The sequence below is a fragment of the Nansenia antarctica genome (assembly GCF_963989245.1).
Source record: "Nansenia antarctica genome assembly, chromosome: 9".
NCBI lineage: Eukaryota > Metazoa > Chordata > Actinopteri > Argentiniformes > Microstomatidae > Nansenia > Nansenia antarctica.
In genome coordinates this window covers 20,494,093-20,511,539 of record NC_137679.1, presented here as the reverse complement: position 1 = coordinate 20,511,539, position 17,447 = coordinate 20,494,093, and the positions used below count along the sequence as shown (strand labels likewise).

The following is a 17,447-nucleotide window of genomic DNA, read 5'->3' as shown; positions in this document are numbered from 1 at the left end:
ATGTCAGACAGGTGTCATTTGAAACGTTCCCTGTGTGATCAGTACCGCAGGATCCAGATGGTCTCAGGGTACAGATTGAGCCAACAGTTTGCCTCAGCCTATGACCCTTTGTAAACAACGGACAACCCTCGCTTAGCTAGGGTTATTAGCTGAGCTCTGTCTCTCTTCTCCAGCCCCTCCATGCTGAGGCAGCTGTGGCTACACAGGCAGTCTTCTCCACTCGGACCCTTTGACTTTAGCCTCTTGTTTCTACAATATGCGCAGACACCCACTGTTGTTAATTGTTCCAGTTTCATAGCATCCGCTGTTTTGCATAATTGGCACTCTCACTGAGCAGATAATGTGATGACCCCCCCCCCCCCTCCCCCTCCCCCTCTCTGAGGGTGTATAGATGTATTTTCTCCTGCTTCTTCTCTCCAACATCTCCCCCAGCCCACCCTGCTCTCCTGTTGATGACTTGATGTATTTTTCATCTGTGTTGTTCTTGAAATTGAAAATGTTCATCTATTTGTTTTTTCTGCACTGGTTCTCTTGCAACACTGTCCTTTTTGCTGTCACTTTAAGAGTGTGCTGACGCAAGTAAACAGATGGTGAAGGTATTCTGTGTCTCCCTCAATAAAGCAGAGCTGTCAGATCTCACCATGAAAAGAGAGCGCATAAGAAGCAGGGCAGCGAGAAGCAGCTTTCTGAAGAACGAGGGCATTCACCGGAAAAGTGTTATCTTTTTAACTGTCAGAATGTCATCCCCCTGGAATTTCACGTCTTTTTTTGGGTTGAACAAATACCTTCTTGTCACTTCCATTTTTGTCTCCTTAGTTGATTGAATCTGAGGCCACCAGAAGAAATCTATGAATGGGCCTTTTAGCAGTCACTCTTTTCCCAAGAGGAGGCTAGGGCCAACTGATGCATGAGTATGTTTACATCACAACAACTTGATAAAATGGTTGTTGAACAACCGAAATTTCTTCTCTAAAATGATAGTCTCAGCACGTGTTTATCAAGCTAGGCTATCACTAGGCTGTGGCTAGGCCACATTCTTGCATCATGTGGCTTTCCTCCAAACATTTCTGATGTGAAGGGGAGAATTCCGACAGAGACTTTGATGGGTACTTTACATATTATGAGGGTGTATGACTGAGGTAGAGCCTTGGGTCCCTTCTACAGAATTTCCTCTTGGGGATATGCCTCTCTCTTGTCACATAAAGTTACCTAACAGAGGCTTAACATGTGTGGCCACCTTGTCCAACATCGACCTGCCCAGAGCCTGGGCCCTGCTGAACAGAGAGGTGATGACAGAAGCATCACCTAGTGTGAGGTGTTTGATTGATGTGTTCAACTAAGCCCAACAGACACAAGCTGAGGCCAGGCAACATTCTGCTTCAAAATACCTACAATAGATTGAGTCTGTTTGTTTTTTTCTTCGTGCACTGTCTCTGTTACTCAGTATATTCATCACAAGGGTCATAGTGTGGTGGTATTTCTTTGTGGATACATTCTTCACAACACCATAATAATAATAATAATAATAATAATAATAATAATAATAATAATACATTAGACTTATAAAGCGCTTTTCTAGACACTCAAAGACGCTTTACAAACTGAAAAGATCGAGTAGTAAAATAAAAAGAAACAAAAAAATAAATGAAAGAAAGTGTAGGGGTCTAATTAATTTTTAGATTACTAAATCTAAATCTAAGTGTCTTTGTAGGACAATCTACTCTGTATACTGCAAGTATATTTAGATTTCGGGCAGAGAAGCGGCGAAAACAAGCAACGCCAGCGTCCTCTCTCGACCAGCATTCTTTTTTTCTTTTTTTCAATAAATGTTTTATTATTATTTCAGGGAATAGTACAAGGGAGTGGTAACATATAAATAAACAAAAGAGAAATCCAGTCCAACCCACCTGCCCAATCACAGCCCCCGCCCCCCACCCCACAGGACCCCATGGAAGGAGCAAATAGATTAGCCTATAGTAATGTCTTGAGAATGGTAATGGTTTGATCCCAGCAAGAAATATTTTCAGATATTGCCTGATGCCTCGACCGGCATTTTTTGAAAACCATAGACTCCTCCTGACTTTATGCATTCTCAAGGGGAGATCTATGTCAGCCTGTGAGCTTTTTGACTGATCCCACTGTGCCAATCAGAGTTCTTGTGTTCATCAAACCCTTGTCTTGTATTGGCTACACTGATGTATGTATTCTCTCAGTGAGACTGGATGTCACCAGTCTCTGCCACTCACTGCGGTCTAAGCAGTACTGGGAGGCTCTCTTCCTTCGAACATAATTATTAAGAGATTTTGAGCAGCTCTGGCTATTTTAATACCTCTGTGGGTGCCATGCCAATGCATGCATGGCGGAGTGGAATTGAAATCTTCCTCCAGCTCATCCATATGTATAAGGTGCACTCTGCCAAGTACACATGCGTCTCTAACTTTCCATCTGCTGCAGTCATTTCTCTAACTTTTTTTTTACCACAGAAACACCTACACATACAGTACCAGTCAAACGTTTGGACACACTTTCCCATTCACTCACAGTCCATACTGTAATGAATGGAAAATCACATACTGACAAATATTTGTGTCTTTACCATCATACAGTACTCTGACTAACTCAACATTTCTTTTATTTAACCTTTATTTAACCAGGTAAGACAATTAAGAACAGATTCTTATTTACAATGCCGACCTGGCAAAGGCACAGCCTTTTGAGGGTGGGGGTAAAAGGAGTACAAAGTTAAAACACATTAAACATGACAAACAGAACAGAGCAGAGAACAGGAACAGTTACAAGCCAAGGACAAATCTGACCAACAAACAAACAACAGCAGGCGAGCAGTGGACAGGTCCTAGTTTAGAACCAATTGCATGTGTTGTTAAAAGTGTCCATGAGTGAGTTCTTGAAGGCTGATTTGGAGGTGAGTTTGACCAGTTTTACGTTTTTTTGTAGTTTATTCCAGTCTGTGGGCACGGCAGACTGAAATTATGATTTACCTAATACGGACTGTGATGTGGGGATTTTGAGCAGGATGAGGTTTGTGGAACGGGTATTGTAAGCAGGGGGGGCATGTTGCAGCAGACTACACAGATAGGGGGGGAGACAGACCAATGAGAGTTTTGTAAATTAGCATGTACCAGTGTATTTCACGACGAGTGTGTAAGGATGGCCAATTAACAGAGGAGTACAAAGTACAGTGGTGAGTTCTGAATGGGGCATTTGTTGCGAAACGTATGGCAGAGTGGTAGAGCACGTCAAGCTTCTGCTGTTGTTTTGTTGGCAGATCGGTAGATGGTGTCACCGTAATCAAACATGGGTAGAATTGTCATTTTGACCAGGGTGAGTCTAGCAGATAGAGTGAAGGAAGAGTGCATTCTGTACAGAAAACCCCAAAGACAACCCTGACGCTACAGTAAACACATTCACAAAATGCAATCTCAGTCATATTTAGTGTCATCAGATCCATAGAGAGCAGTTTGTCCCACCTCACACATTCTGATTCATCCACTGCACCTCAAAGGATCCATTACACTCTACACATTCACCAGCAGAACATTGCTGTCAGTGCTGTTTCTCTGGGATACAATACTATTATTGCTGTAATCTTAAGAAGGGGACATACAATAAGGTGCAGAAGGCAGCCGAAAGCTCAGGCATGAATTGCAGCTTCTCAGTAGTGGGTGGAATACTTGGTTTCTAGGTCACCTCCTCTGAGGGAGATGACCATCCCTTTAAATGTCATGTTAAAGAACTTCTGATTTCACTGTAGTTTGAGTTAGAGTTAGGGTTAGGCCGTTTCCAACCAGCAGTTGTAGCAAGAAACTCACTGTGGTGCAGGATGGATTCCACTCAATGTGCCTCACCGCACAATTATGATTATTTTTTCTTTCTACAAAATGGATAATATGAATCCATCCTCAATAACTTTATCACTATTATCACTATTATTATTATTATTATTATTATTATTATTATTATTATTATTGTGTCGCAGTCTTGATTCTCACTTGGATTCCAATCGAGTGGATGTCTCAGAGAACACTCATTGACTGGAGAAGACTGGAGAAGAGAAGTAACAGTACAGTACGTGGTGTAATAGATCTCCTGCCTCACGATTGGAGCCCCTCCTGGCTACCTCAGCCCTTTAATGGCTAGGCATGGTGGGGGGGCATGGTGCCACTTTACCCCCTCCATTGTTTTTCAGCCCCAGGAGAGATCACTTACCACTGGTGAATCCAGCCATGAAAATGCAGAAAGCTGTTGGAGGGCCCTGGAGACTGTCTCCCTGTGCATGCAGGCGTGTAGAGGTCCACCGCAGCCCCACGTGTCAATGCTTTAATGGAGGCCCCGGGGAGACGCAATCTCTTCCATAAATGATTTAGAGAGATCAGGCTTTCACATAACAGCTCTGCTCAGTTATGACAAGGGCAAATGTGGCCCACAGTAGGTCAGGGACCTGCCTCCGGTTCCTCCTCGTCAATGTTGAAGTTAATGGCTTCATCCGAGATCTGTTCACTGACTTTGGAGTGGACAGAATGATGATGCTGTACTGTATGTCATAAGGTTACAGATGAGGGTTGAGGAGCTGGTCCAAGATGTCTGAAGAATTTTGGGTTTGAATCTGTCTGGGTAGTTGCATTAAAGGTGAGAAATGCATACTAAAGAAGGTGTTGTTTGTCTCATAGACTGTATAATTAGAAGTACATACAACATATTGCTTAGCGATAGGTCCATATTTGAACTTGAAGCACTCAAACGTTTGAAGTAATACTTTGGCGTTTCACTACAGTATAATCTGTCCCTGAAGCTCTCATCTACCATGAGCGTTCTACACAACTCATTCAATCAGCTACAATTTCTAGACTTTCTAAGCCCAATTAAACATGCAAAAGCTTGTAGACCTTTGTGCATTGGAATGTATGGTTGCATAGGCAGGCCTACATGTAATGAGTTTGTTGCTTTTAGTCCATCTTCATATGTGTGTTGCTTTGCTTGTTTCTTCTTGTTTCTGGGGCAAATCCATACTCTGCCTCGCTCCCGGCATGTTTTGATGGCCCACTTTTTGCCTGGTGAATGTGAACAAGCTTGCATGGCAGTATGTTGCGGGTGGAAACCCTGGGTGGTGCTGGAGGCTGCTGTACCTCACTGTACAACCTTTCTCTTTACAGTACAGCTACAAGCAGTACTCAAGTTGTAAAAGAAAATCAGGGGGGATGGTGGATTTTATCATATGGCGACAATGTTTGCATCCCCACAGTGTCAGTGATTTCAGTGTCAGTGACTTGGTAAAAAATGTCATTGCATGTGTGAGTGCCCCCTCGCCCACAGTATTTTACTCAATATGCTAAAACTAAATGTTGAAATAGCAGTACTACCACGTTCATTGATAAAATGACATAAGGGATGGAAAGGGGGGATATCAGTTTTAGAAGGGGGATGATTTTGACTGTTTTTATTTCCTCAACTCGAGTGCTGGCTACAAGAAGCTTTGCAAGAAGAAGCATTAGATGGCAAATAAACAGAAAGAAAATGATATCATATCAGCACATTGTTTAGCTGTGACATAACACATCATAAACCCTGTTTACGGTGCTGTAGGTGTATACTGTATGTCACTAGGGATCCAATCTTTACAGATGTCTGCCTGTTTGTTTAGTATGTCGCCATCATTGATGAAAGTGTCAATGGGATGTGGAGCGAGGTAGTCTGATGACATACAAAGTCATTCTGCCACCCACTGCTTAATCATGTTACTCCTCTCACCGCCTCGCAGCCCCCTGGCGCATACAACAGTTCTCCTGGGCAAGAGCTGCCATGGCTGATTATGACATCATAACAGCGGCTCTCTGCTGCTTCTCCATCGCCAGCCACTGCAAATGATGCAAGAGCTTCTTGTAATTTTGCTCATTAAATCCTCCATCTTTTAATCTGGCTTTCCTATTTCCTTTGGGCTTCTATCCTGAGAGTGTGCCTCACCAAAGACCCTCAAAGGTTTTTAATTAGCTCCTAAGCCTGACCCGCAGGCTCATCCCTTTGAAATCCAACCCTCATTTGTCTGCTCCTCTGCCAGTGGGAACAGGTGGCAGGTGCCTTAATTGGGAGATAGGAGCATCACCAGCCTAAGAGCAGGTGAAAGGTTTTCCGGAAAGCGCCGAAGTGAATGAGTAGAGAACGGGGCTCTGCGTCTCTTACTGTACATTCCCATTGCAACAACACACTACTGCATCTCTCTGGAGGACACTCTCTGGAATCAATAAAGCTTAAGTGCTTGATAAATGTGTTGAGCACTTCAATGTCATAAATCTACCTCATAATGACCGTACTCTTTACGGCCGCGTGATGTTAATGTGCACTGTTTAAAGTAACCTATGGATCTACCAGGTGGTGGTGGTGGATTGTGCTTTTATTGCTGTTGGAATGAGCTTGACAATCAGTTTGTTTGATTTGGATCTCTTTCAAGGCAAGCAGAACTGTGTGGAAATGTTTTTTTTGAATGGGCTACTGGCCCCAGGCTGAGCTGCTGCATCCTGGGTCTTAGAGTTCACCTCTCACAGGCAGAGTGGCAGAGACATTGCTACTGTACATTAACCATTACAATCACTCACCCCCTGGCTGATGAAAGTCATCTGCTTATGAAAGCAAAATTAATGACCTACCCCAGGGCTCTACTGCCCCAGGTCCTCTCAGAGCTTTACACTGCTCAATACATACACACAACTACACACACGCACACGCACTCACACACACACACACACGCACACACACACACACACACACACACACACACACACACACACACACACACACCAAGTGCACCAAGCCAACAGCATCGTGTTTCCATCCCCCTCTCTATAAAACGATAGCATCTTTTATTAATGGTCTGTGTTCCTGTGCTGACATGGAGCTCATTTGAATGATTAATACGAAAAGAAAGTGTGCATTGTCCTCCAGGGGCCACTTAGGAAGTAGGGGGGAGCACTGATACTGCTTTTTGAGTCTGGCGATTATTTTGCGACTCATTGATATAAAGCATATCAGACGTACAGAGACTTTTTCCCATTCTATCATTCAGCATCATAATATAGCATAAGCCTGGTGGCTAAGCTCCTCATTGACATACTGTGCCCTGCTGCAGATCTGTCACATTGATGTGCTGTTGGTATGAAGCACTATAGCCTGAGGCACTGCTGGCTGTCTGTTTGATACACAGACATTAAAACTAAAAGAGTCGGCTCTTAATATTTGATCAGTCACACGTTAAAGCAGTCAACCAAACCATTTGAAGAAGGTTTGAAGGTAAGTGCATGAATGGAAGATAATGTTATTGTTGGCACAACACCCCCCCACCCCCCCCAGAATGAGCAATAAATTACAGTTAAATGACAAATTAAGACTGCTGCCAAGAGAGGCTTCCCTCCAAACAGCATGGGAGGAAAACGGCTTATGAAGCAGTGAGTGATGTAATAGAATTAGCCCACCTCACGTCTGTGCTGACAGTACAGCGATGGTAGAGGGACATTCTGACACAGTGCTCTTTTCATCTGAATGTCTTTAGGAGGTTTCTAATATTCTACCTCCTTTCTCTGAATGGCTGCAGAATTAAGTCTCTCGTTCCTTCCCCCAACAATGGGAATGCCATGACATGTAAGAGAGTGGATAACTGGCCACACCAGCATACTAGGCCTCCTCCCTCATCCGTAACTTAAAGCATGAGGCATACTTATTGGTTTATTTCGGTTGTATTATTGAATGGTCAGACTAGTGGATTCTAATGACAGATTCCCTGCCTTTGTGCTCTCTTAACATTTACCTTCCCACCCAGACGCTCCGTTAGTTCTAATTAGGAATTGAACACTGTCGTTCGTTACAGCCTTTTATTCCCCCTACACTATCACAGAGATCTGCAATTATGTTGGTGGGGAATGATGCAGCTGTGCATTGCACGGATGAGAGGGGGAACTCAGAAAAGGACAGAGCGGGGATGGGGGGGTAGAGGAGTACTTTGGAATACTATCACACTTGCTGTCTGAAACACAAGTGCATGCATTCTGTCTGACTCACTGCGTCATTGTTCCCCCCCGATAAATACAGAACATTAACGCCTCCCAGTGTTTTCCGCTTTGTCATCGACGTAAAATGGTGCGCTGTCCAAATAGTTTTTGGATGACAGTGTCTTACAGATCAATAATTTTTTCGCTTCAGGCGACCCAGAACGGTCGCTGCAGGTTATTGAAGTTGAATACCAACCAAACGTCAATTTATATGTATTCAAGATGAGGTACAATATTTGTTCATGACATGATATGTTAGTGTCAATAAGTATTTAAGTGGTGGAAGGTAGCCCTGCCTACTGTGTTGTCTTAATACCTCCTTAACATGGTCAAGAATTCACGTGTGTGTGTGTGTGTGTGTGTGTGTGTGTGTGTGTGTCTCTGTGTCTGTGTGTGTGTGCGTGTACGTGTGCTTGTGCGTGTGTCAATCCTTGTGTCCCAGCACAATGCAATAGCCTGTGTGCTTCTATGCCCAGGCTCAGTGGAAATAGTTGCATGTCAGATTGGGTTGTGTGGCTACAATGAGGATGAGCGGTGCAGAAGTGACAGTAAGGGAGCGCCTATGGAGGCCTGCAAGCCTTACTGAGGAAAGGTCAAACACTTCAATCTGAGCTCACATCGACATTTGGCCAGAGAGTCCGGCTTGCCGCCCAATAGGGCTCTTCTGACAGGTCTCTCTTCTAATGAAGTGTCTGTTATCAGTAGCCTGAGTAATGAAATAGAGGAGAGGAGAGGAAAGTGGTTCCCAGTGAAAGTTACTTCCTGCCATTATAAGATCTACAGAACGAGAGAGAGAGAGAGAGAGAGAGAGAGAGAGAGAGAGAGAGAGAGAGAGAGAGAGAGAGAGAGAGAAAATGAGGACTGACTATGACAGCCCAGGCTGCCTTCTCTTGTCCAATCACAGCTCAAGGCCAATGGCCCTACACTGTTCTTCATGGTGAGGGGTGCAGGCAGGACCCTGTCTAATGCAGCAGAGGAACATCAGGTTGTGGCCAGCAGCACGTTACTCACACGTGAGCAGATGTGTCCCCATCCCAGCAGGCCTCAGCAGCTCTAGGGGAATCCCCTGCCTCTGCTGTTCACCCACCATATCCCATCCTTACCGTGCTTGGCGTGCGTCAAATATGGATTCAAGGGCCGCTGCCCTTCCATCTGTCAGACCCGAAATAGACATGCAGAGCGCAGCTCTGGGGAGCCCGTACACATCTCTTATTGTTACGCAATACGACGGGGACAGCGGGACGGTAGATGTGAATTGATCGTACTACTACTCTATCCCCCTTTATATGATTTGAGTGTGTCTGTGTTTATGTTGGTCTTCAATGGTTATGTTTTTGTGTAGGCTACATTATCTCTAAAGGGTCTTGAGGGGGATGAGATTGACAGCTGTGTCTGTCATTCACCCACTGTTTCTCCAGCCAGGTTTACAGGATGCTAGAGAGTCAGTTCAGCCCCGGGCCACTCAACACACCTCAGTACGTTCCTCAACTAAGGCTGTGGTTTATTTAGTTAGACACCGGGTCGTTTGAGTCCAGAGGAACTAAAGGCAGATGTTTTCACTTTTCACCAAAAACAGCACGGCACTTCGCACTGAATTAAGATTCAGCACAATGAATGAACGTTTATGAATTATACATTTTTATAATCTTTGCCTGATGTTATATTCTGCAACCATTCAGCAGATATACTTTAAGAAGTAGGTATTGAAACAGGGGACTTTTGAGTGAGGGAACGAGTCTAGCTATGGCTAGACAATGTCTGAATGCTGACTTTGTCGACAGTAGCTTGGCTGTTTCATGTATTTGACCTTGAAGCGTGTTTTTCTTTTTCTTTTTTCTTTTTTTACAGTTTGTGTGAAAGATTCATGAGCTGAGTGTGTTGGTGAGAAGCCTGTGTTTTGACTAACCCCGTTACACACAAGTCAATTAAACGGCCCCAGTGAAACAGTGGGGAGGGGAGGTGGCACGGGGGGCTCTGTTGGTCCCTGGCATGGCGACAGAGATGAGGAGCAGAGGAGCAACACAATCATTCATCTGAGCTCTCTCCCCCTGGTACTTTAATTTATCACCACCAGCCACCTCATCCGCATCAAGTTTATTAGGAAAACTGCTGACTGCAATCTCTTAATAACACACACATCAGCCGGAGGGAGTCATTCTTCACATCAGCACCTGGATGCATCCACTTCAGCAATGAAACCCATTGTTATGGAGTGATAAACAAACCAAATGTCATGAAAACACACACACCACGGTTTGGTGAAGTGCAGGCTGGTGGGGGAAATTAAAAAGAAAGAAAGAGAGCTGCACTCTTTCAACCCTCTTGCTCCGATGCTAATTATTTAGTGGACCAACGTTTCAGCAGCGAGCTGTCTTCTTCAGGGTTTCAAACAAACCAAATGTGGCTACATTTATGAATTATACATTTTGATCATTTTTGCCTGATGTTGTATTCTGTGATCTTGCCGCTGTTCAGCAAATATACACTCATTGAACACTTTATTAGGAACACTATACTAATACTGCGTAGGGCCCTCCCTTTGCTCTCAAAACAGTCTCAGTTCTTCGTGGCAGCTTGAATTCACAAGATGTTGGAAACATTCCTTTGAGATTCTGGTCAAGCTGTGAATCTCCCGTTCTACAGCAAGGTGTTATATTGGATTCAGAACCGGTGACTGGGAAGGCCACTGAAGAACACTGAACTCATTGTCATGTTTATGAAACCAGTTTGAGATGACTTTTGCTTTGTGACATTATCAGGCTGGAAATAGCCATTAGAAAATGGGTACATAGTGGTGAGAAGGGATGCACATGGTCAGCAAATATATTCAAATGGGCTGTGGCATTTAAGCAATGATTGATTCGTATTAACGGGCCCAAAGTGTGCCAAGAAGACATTCCCCACACCATTACACCACCTGAATGAATGAGAAGATGTACAGGAGCTCCTAATAAAGTGTTTGGTGAGTGTAGTGTTAGAAGTAGGTATCGGAGCATTTTTTGGAGTGAGGGAACGAGTCCAGCCAGGTATTGTACAGCACAGTAGGTTAAAGTACAGTAGAGTTGATCATCACTAGATCCACATCATTACTGTACAGCTTTCTGACTGCCTCAGTGTGTCATATGTACTCCCAAGTCTTAGTGGAGGTGGAGATGTGAATTAGTTTCCTGTTGTTTTACCACACAGCTCCAACAAGCTGTTCCCAGATGTGTGCTTATGCAAATACCCACTTCCCTCACAAATGCCTAAAGCTCCACGAGAGGAAAATAACACATTATTGTGGGGTGCAAGGTCTCCTGAAAATTCTAATTATTCAAATGGAAGTATTCAAAGAGGTTGAATGTTATTGTGGAAAAACATCTTTGCCTGAGTGACATTTCAAATGGTAATCAGTGCTTGGGGTTCAATGGAGCCTTCAGTAGTGTGTCAGAGAGGGAGGGGAATGACTGATTCTGTTTAGTGATGCAGTTCTTCTCCAAGCATGGTTGATGAAGGGTTTAACCAATCATCATACTTGTACTGTATGACACATGATAATGGATATGCTCTACACAAGAGTGGTCACATGACCGAGTGACACACAAGTTAACATCAAGTTATTTACAATAGGAGATCAAACGGCACTGTCATGGTAATCAGTCACATACTGTACAAGTAGTGTGCCGATTACTAAAGAACTTGTCTCCTCCAATTCCGTCTATAGATGTACTTGTAACAGAGACCGTGGTCTCAATTGGACTCCCTGCTAAAATAAAGATGACTTTAAACGTGAGATACAGTATCATATCATTCTAGGATATCACGTCACACTATCATGCAGAGTCCTCTCTTGTCACATCATTAGCCTTCGGTATATCACACAATGATGCTGTGGGGTTGACACAGATGTAGGCGTAGTGTTATTTGGGCAGAGGAGTCCCACCTGTGGCTGTGTGGAATGGGGTTTGGCTGTGTGGGCTGTGGAGGGGTGCTAGGGTGCCCAGTCCTCCTTCTCTCTCTCTGTCACCATGTGCCAGACTGCTGCTTGGTGCCAGAGAGGGAGGTCAGGTCACCACCACTGACCACACGGGGGGGGGGGGGGGGGTGGGTGCGGCGGGGGCAGTGTGACAGACTCCACCAGAATAACAACACTCTTAATCCACAGCCTCACTTCCTCTAGCTAAAGAGGGAGTTTTGGCTCAGACTTTGCAGATGGCGGTGGATGACTGAGCATTAATATTGGATGAATCCTAGATATGTCCGCAGGGTGTGGAAAATATGAAATGCATTCTGGTATCAGTAATGACAGTATCTCTCTTATCCACTCAGTCTTCCACTTTGTGTCTTTTTTTCCCCCTCGTGTCCTCATGGAGTTTAAGTCCCTAGGGCCCTGCCCTCGCTTTTCATTTGAGAAGTGAATTTCCATGAAATTGGAAAAAGACACCTGCTGAGGTGTATGTATTTTCTTGTGTTCACTAGAAGCTCCGTTGACGTGAAGTTTTCCTTTCCTCTTTTTCAGCGGGATGCAAAGGGACAGTATCTGTTTGACCTGATCTGCCACCACCTGAACCTACTGGAGAAGGACTACTTTGGCATCAGATATGTGGACCCAGACAAGCAGCGGGTGAGTGTGTGGGGGCGCACGTGCGTTCGCGTGTGCGAGCGTGTTATGGGATGAGTGTTGCTGCTGCAATGGAGGTGAAAGTCCAAAGAGACGGAAAAGACCAGATTGAAGATTTATGTTCCTTTTCACTCTTTTCACCCACACTCCCTTTTACTGTGACAGTCATTCCATCAGCCACAGCAGCGCACTGAAAGGTTTCATTACCCGCCCTCTCTCTCTCTCTCTCTCTCTGAGATACCTCGTAGCAGCGCTGCTTGACTCATGAACAATTCACTTCCTCTGTGCGTGTTATAGTCCTGACGACAAGACCCAGGTTCCTGCTGATACTGCATTTTCTATGCTGCCACTCAGGGTTATTTTAGTGGTGGTTGTTGCGGTGGGGAGGAGAGGGAGAGACGTGGTGAAGGGGGGAATTGATGGAGTGAAAGTTCCCAGAAATGACAGGAGGAAGGGTAAGGCTGTGATATACTGTAGTGGCAGGCGGAGGAGGAGGCCGAGTCACCTTCAGCCCTGGAAGCCTAGAGAGCAGCACTCAAGCAGAGCCCAGTGTCTAAGCAAGCATGCAGAGCACCCTCTGAAACAACTCCTGTTTAATTCCATTAATGCAGAGAGGTGATCTGTGCATGCTCTGCAATGATCAATGGTCCAAACGTTTCTATCTGAAATGACATGCTAAACTGACACAGGCATTTACACATAATCCGATTAGGCTAACTGTCATTTCTGTAATGCATTTCTCTACCTATTCGAATGATATGGAGAGATATGAGCATGCACCAGAGCCCAGCACTAATTGTAGTAACAGGTAGTAGCACAGTAATGGATTTTGTTACACCCGTTTCACGTCTGTCGCATTGTAATTATCTACTGGCAGGGGAGGCTGGTGGAGGCAGTCAGGCGGGGGTCATTGTAATGCATGGACTGGAATGAGGAATGGCATTAAACACGTGTTTGATACCATTCCTTATTTCATTCCATGCAATGACCTCCATCCTCTGATTTCTACCTCCACCGCCTCATGACTCTTTTTTTGTTTTTTTTATTCAGCATTGGTTGGAGGTAACAAAGTCGATTGCCAAGCAAATGAAATGTAAGTATCTTTTTTTACTTTTTCATGCTATGTATAATGAAATGAATGAACATTTTGCAATTAAAAATATCATCACCATGGGGTGTCTTAATGACGCAAGTGTTCTGACTGATGCAGTGTGCATTTGAATGCAGTTGGTAGGAACTCTGTTATGATTTCACAGATCTGAATTCTCCATTTGACTGTGATTAACAACAGAAAAGAGAAAATGTGCTGATGCATATGACCTGTCCCTTATAAAAACCTCTAACCCCAAAACGTTTTTCCACTCTCTCATCTTCGTAAATCATGAACGGTCTCACACTAATTGTAGATATAGTAGATGCATTCCCTTTCATCTAATGTACTGTATACATGATGATGGCATCAAACAAAGGTGTAAACTCATAGTAGTTTAGGGTCATTGTCTGTCGGTGTCTAACTCACTGATACTGTGTTTAAAGCTTTGCACCTCAGACATGTGCAAGGTTGTGCTTTTAGAGCATTTCTTTGGTTAATGATTTGACCTATGACCTTGTGTTCTTCGGCAGTATTTCTCCAGTGCTGACTCATATGTTTTTCCCCCCAGCCCAGCCTCCATTCACCATGTGTCTGAGAGTCAAGTTTTACCCCCCTGACCCTGCTGCTCTGAAAGAGGAAATCACCAGGTACAGTAGGACTTTAATTGCCCTGTCACCCATGCTGAATTTGTTCACTCTTTTCATGGGATGGGTCGCTAGGCAAGGACTCCTTGTATGCTGTTCAGAGTCTAGAAAGACCAATGAAATACTCCTCTCTAGGCTTATAGCCAGCCTATAACCAGTACCACAGGACAAACAATTGGACCATAGACATGAATTAAAGCTTTATTAATAGAATGCTTTCCATTGTCACAATATTCAATGTTGTACCTGTTCAAAGCAGAGTCTGTCTTCACTGTTGAGTTTTGTGCTCAGGATAAGTTTGTGGGCCAAATACACCTATTACTTTTTAGACATGATTGAAGGTTCTTTATCATTTAAGTGTAAAAACAGGACAATACATATTTAAAAAGAGACACTGTGTGAAGTAGGACTTGCAAAGAGATACCTGTATGTAAAAAGCCTTCCGAAGAAAGCTGCATCTCCAAGCCTGCTCTCTGAAATAGCCTGGGAGCTAAATTGGTAGTGTAGTGTAGCTGGGCACTGTGTTGTAAGGGCTGGCTGGCTGGCTGTGGAGGGGAGGAGAAGAGAGGGTCTGTGGCTACTAGCAGATTCCTCTAAATGATACAGGATTAGCCCCCAGCTAGCTCAGACTGGGATCACATTTTCACATTTCTCTGCCTGACTTCCACATCCCCAGTGCAGTCTGCAATGAGGTCACCCAGAAAGCCACTCTCCACCCTCAATAGACTTTAAAACACCTCCATGGTGTGCTTTGGTTTCTATCACCTGATGATGACCGCCTTCCAATGCTGTTGCATAATTGTGTGTTTCCTGGTGTGGATGTATTGGCGCATGTGTGTTTGCTTCCATCTCTCTCTACAGTACTGCTTTTTCTTCATAGTAATATTCATTACTGTCCAGAGAGAGAGAGGAGACTCCATCCACTCAACCGTGATGGGATGAACAGAGCACAGCAGAGTGCTTATAATGGAGTGTGTGGATTATGGATGGGTGACAGGGGGATGATGGAGAGGAAGGGGGAGTGGAGAAGAGGAGCGAAAGATTGAGAAAGAGACCGTGATTTTGAGAGTGTCATAGAGAGGCCAGAAAGAGCGAAGGTGAAAAGAGAATAAATTATTGATTACACTGAAGTTTAATTTAATGTAATGAAATACTGAAAGGATACAGTACTATACACCACGTCCTAGGGGAAATAGGGATGGCCACTGTCGATCCTTCAGCACCTGATCCCATCCACCTGATCCCATTGACAACACTTGGGATCAGGGGAGGCTGGAGGAGGTAGAAAGCGGAGGACGGGCACATTGTAATGCATGGAATAGATTGAGGAATGGTATCAAAATAAAACAAATGTTGTCCTTATATTTCTTCTTAAATCTTAAATCCAAACGATGGCTCATTTATTAATTTGAAGACTGTCCCCGACTAGAGATACATCTCATAATAATCTGCAATACTGTACTGTATGTGTGAGCGGCAGGTTCGATAACAAGGAAAGGACGATTCGGGTCAGAAATTGACTGGATACAGAATTAGTCAGTGAGATAGAACCGGAAAAGCATAATTGCTTTTTTAATACATGCCTCCGTAAGTGATATGCTATTAGCTCTTGGGGAGCTGGTGTCGTTTAAAAAGTTTAAAGGAAGCGTATCTCCCCCTATCCGCCCTGGGATCCCTGGGCTGAAGGTGGGAGGTAGAGGAACACATGAAACTGCCTCGTTTGCTGTTTGTGGTGAGGAGTTGGACCTTTTCCTTTATTTCTCACAGCTTCCAAGTGAGCTTATACTTGTACAGAATTTTCATCTGTTATATTAATTCTCATAATGAATAGATATGTAGAGGCAGACCTACAGTATAGTACACAGTACTAGGTGTTCCTTTCCATTTGTTTTAGGTGTTCCTCTCAGTCTGCAGCCAAACCTATAGGAACCTATAGGAGATACTGGATGGCTGGCTGGCAGGGCTGCTGCTGTGTTCTAGCCTCTCTGCCTCTCTGGGTTCCAGGCGGCAGGCTTGAACAGAAACACAGTTGACAATAACAACAGTTTGCCCCAGGCTCTCCCTTTACTAAATCCTGTCTCCATTCTCATTTATGCATCCTTTCCCAAAAACAAAAAAAACCGCATTAGAACCAAATCAAAAAGAAATATTCATAACGCCCAAGGGGAAATCAATATTCAGTTGAGATTCGTCAGTGAGGATGGGATGTCTTGCCATTTTGTGTTTTTTGCACTAGGGTTAAAGTCTGGTTTGGAATATTGATGAATCTCACTAAAGTAAAGGTGTTTTAAAGTAGAAGAGCTTCTTGCCCTCTGACCATCTTCTCTCTCTGTGTGTCCTGGTCCCAGATATCTAGTCTTCCTGCAGATCAAGAGAGATCTGTACCATGGCCGCCTCCTGTGTAAGACGTCAGATGCTGCCATGCTGGCTGCCTACATCCTGCAAGGTAATGGGATCTGACTGGCTGAATCGGCCTGCTCCACTCCTGGCACTGCACTCTTCACATGACTTCTCCCTGCCCCACTCACCTTAAAAGGCTGGATGCTGTAGACTCTTAAGAGACATGCTAATTACAACTGGTTTACACAACATCCTGTGATGGTCAGTGATCCAGTTAGGTGTGACAAGAACCATCAAACTAATTAAGACGGTAATGCTTTGTGTCCTGCTTCAGACTGAGTGATAGATGGGTAAAACACTAGAAGAGCTGAGGTCGAACTCAGTTCTTGGCTCAGACCTGGACCCAGAGCATGGACTGCTCTACTGTTGATTGCACCAAGTAAAATATTCCCTAAACACAGAAGTTATCACTGTCCTTTTATTTTCTTACAAGGCCTTGTAAGGTTTGGTGAACATTATCTGGAAATTCTGGATCACCTGATAAGGACGCATTGTAATTTGTATGCATGCAAAATTATATCCCTGGGGGGTTTTATAACCTTCATATTGATTCATCTCTGCGGTATTGAAAAGCATGAAGTGAGCATTTCATGCCCACAACATTGGCACCGGCTCTGTTCAGGAGGGGCTGCTGAATTAAAAGATGGCTTGCCCTT

At 44.1% G+C, this 17,447-nt stretch overlaps 1 protein-coding gene across 1 annotated transcript in view; it reads left to right on the top strand.

The window, feature by feature from the left end:
* frmd5a (FERM domain containing 5a) overlaps positions 1 to 17,447 on the top strand; it is a gene marked incomplete at both ends in the record, with an annotated part of 100,983 nt that overhangs the window by 65,635 nt on the left and 17,901 nt on the right. The window contains 4 exons of the mRNA XM_080539237.1: positions 12,553 to 12,657; positions 13,705 to 13,747; positions 14,316 to 14,394; positions 16,740 to 16,837. Of these exons, the coding sequence (XP_080395363.1) occupies positions 12,553 to 12,657; positions 13,705 to 13,747; positions 14,316 to 14,394; positions 16,740 to 16,837 (325 nt within the window). The remainder of the gene's footprint in view (positions 1 to 12,552; positions 12,658 to 13,704; positions 13,748 to 14,315; positions 14,395 to 16,739; positions 16,838 to 17,447) is intronic.